Below are 2,473 nucleotides of genomic sequence, written 5' to 3'. Positions count from 1 at the left end.
ATCTGATATCGACGTGAGAAAGGAAGGAATGATAGTTGCATAGTCTACCAAAAGGAGAAACAATTGAAAAGTCCTGTCTAAATGTAAAAGGTGAAAAGATGTTTCTTGCTGCAAGCTGGTCTTTTGATTGTGAGCCTGGCCAACAAATGGTGCACATACATCCTCAATAAAAGGAGCGGAAATAATTCTTGCCATATCCCTCAGTTGCATTAGTCTTGTCTGGACCCAGCCTCTGTTTATTAGCCAGCTTTTATCCATCTCTCCATTTCCATCCAGATGCTGAGGAAGATAATTGAAGTGGGTTAAGTTATATTTCCTGTATATTGAAATATATTCTAGTTATGATGTACCAAAAAATCTAATTGAATTGTTTCCTAAATTATGTGTTGATACTACCGTACAGAGAAGGTAGTGGCATCAAAGTAGTCAAGTTTATCTAATGGCAAGCAGACCACACAGAGGGGAGAGTGAGTGAGAGTATTTAGATGAATAGAATACAGGCAAAACTAAGAATTATGCATTCAAAACACTGGTTTAAAAGAATGTAACTTTATTTTTGCATTTAAAAAACTGCATATAAACATAGCCTCATTTTTGGCATCAGAATTTGCCATTCTTTTTACCATGCAGGACCCTAATATGCCCCTTGTTAAAATGAGAATATTTCTTCATGCTATAATTGTGCAAACATACTTCAAAAACTATTTACATTTTATGCATCTTGCTTTCAGTAGTAGTAGTGCCAGTTGCAGAATGTATGTATTCTGCATGTATAGCTCGCTCTTTGGCATTCATGTTTGATTCAGCTGTACAATAAAAAGCTTTCATGGTTTAAGAAACTCTTCAAAGGCAGTTTTAATAAATCTCATTTATCCTTTGTAAAAGGAGGCCTCTGTATCAAAGCTTCCATCTAAATGCTTCAGAGTTCTGAAATTATTAGAAAATTACACTGTTTACTAGATCATCTTCCTTTAGCACAAACACATGCTTTGCTTTCCCCAATGAATTGTTGTAGAAAGGGGAAAAATTGATTTTTTTTGTAACAAGCAAAGTTGAGTGTAACAAGTCAGACTCACTAAATATCTGGTACATCATGCTTAGTACAATGCAAGATTACTTACAGTATAATAATTTATCTTAACATTACAGTTAAACCACCATAAATCCAGCAGGAGAAGCTTAAGTATTAACAATTGGATTCATGCTCGTATAGTCTTGATTTCTCATTTTCTAAAAGAAAAGCTGTAAACCATCCCTTTATATCATGACATCATCCATTTTAAAAATTAGCAAACTACTAAGACAAGACTTCATCTGCTTGGGTCCTGGTATATTTGAATCACATTTCTGATATACTGTAAACTAGGATGAGGAAAAGAATTGCATGTTTTGCAAGGTAGTTGCCATGTACACTTCTGGGAGAAGAAGCTTTCTTGTATTCAAAAAATATAATATCCTATCAACTATCATCATAAATACTTATTGCTGTTTGCAATACATTTTCATATATGCTATTAAAATTAAATTCTGATTGAGTGTGAAAACCATATGTGTAAAAATCATGATTCTAGACACAGTGTGATAGATAAATAAGGTCTCTAACTGTTAAAGAACATACGTTTTTCTCTACATTGAGGATCTAATACATATGGACACTATTCTCAATAGACAAGTTGAATATTCAATGTGTTCCAAAGTTGGTGTTGCACAGTCACAGACTAAAAGCTGTGCTCATGTTTTATTTAAATACGAACTATACAGTGAGGAGTGAGTTCACTATTCTGGTTTTCAGTTATTGTAATTATGCAGGCTAGCTTTTGTATGAGGAAGCATCATTTCTGCAAACACAAACCTTTTTCTAAACAAACAACCCCAACGTCGAAGAAGAGATTTCACATAGTAGCTGTTGCATCATCAACCCTGGCAAATTCAGTTCATAATGGCAACAGTACTTTCACGCTGGTCTCCAAATAACTGGGAGAAGAACTCAAAAGCCAAATGGATGTGGATAGGTATAAAGACATAAGCTGTGTACACTACCATAGCAAAAACAGTAATAAAAATAGTATGGAACATGGATCGCTCCCAGGGTTCCAACACATAGCAACAGGTGATCAGTAGGTATTGAAAGTATAGCCAGTAAAGATAATCCTTCACATGCTTAATATCCATCTTCAGCTTTTAGTGGCTTCAGGAACTTGATCTGTAACAACAAAGAACAATGCATTATAGTGGAGATGAAGGATGAGTGGAATGTTGAAAGCCCTAGACAGAGAGGTGGAAAAAGCCTTGATGCTGTGAGTTACTATGACATACACAGCTGTGTGTGTTGTAATTGTTACACAAAATAGTAAAGTTCATTAAACAGAAAAAGTACTTATGTTATCACAAGCCTCTAATCTTCCTGGAGTCAATACTAATAACAACTGGTTTTGGAGGAGGAGAAATTCCACTTGGAAAAAATAAAATATCA

General features: G+C 34.7%; 1 protein-coding gene across 1 annotated transcript; it reads right to left on the bottom strand.

Annotated features, from left to right (window-relative positions):
• Positions 1-614: 614 nt before the first annotated feature.
• Positions 615-2,193, bottom strand: SPTSSB (serine palmitoyltransferase small subunit B). Its single transcript, XM_032778257.2, has one exon. The coding sequence runs from the start codon at positions 2,170-2,172 to the stop codon at positions 1,930-1,932; it is 243 nt and encodes an 80-aa protein (XP_032634148.1). The 5' UTR covers positions 2,173-2,193; the 3' UTR covers positions 615-1,929.
• Positions 2,194-2,473: the final 280 nt, after the last annotated feature.

Source organism: Chelonoidis abingdonii, chromosome 8, assembly GCF_003597395.2.
Source record: "Chelonoidis abingdonii isolate Lonesome George chromosome 8, CheloAbing_2.0, whole genome shotgun sequence".
Classification (NCBI taxonomy): Eukaryota; Metazoa; Chordata; order Testudines; family Testudinidae; genus Chelonoidis; species Chelonoidis abingdonii.
The sequence above is the reverse complement of the archived record's forward strand: the minus strand, read 5'-3'. Positions and strand labels throughout refer to the sequence as shown.

Bases quoted from the DNA above. Each gene is read 5' to 3' on its own strand.
- SPTSSB (XM_032778257.2), bottom strand. From the start codon at position 2,172: ATGGATATTAAGCATGTGAAGGATTATCTTTACTGGCTATACTTTCAA.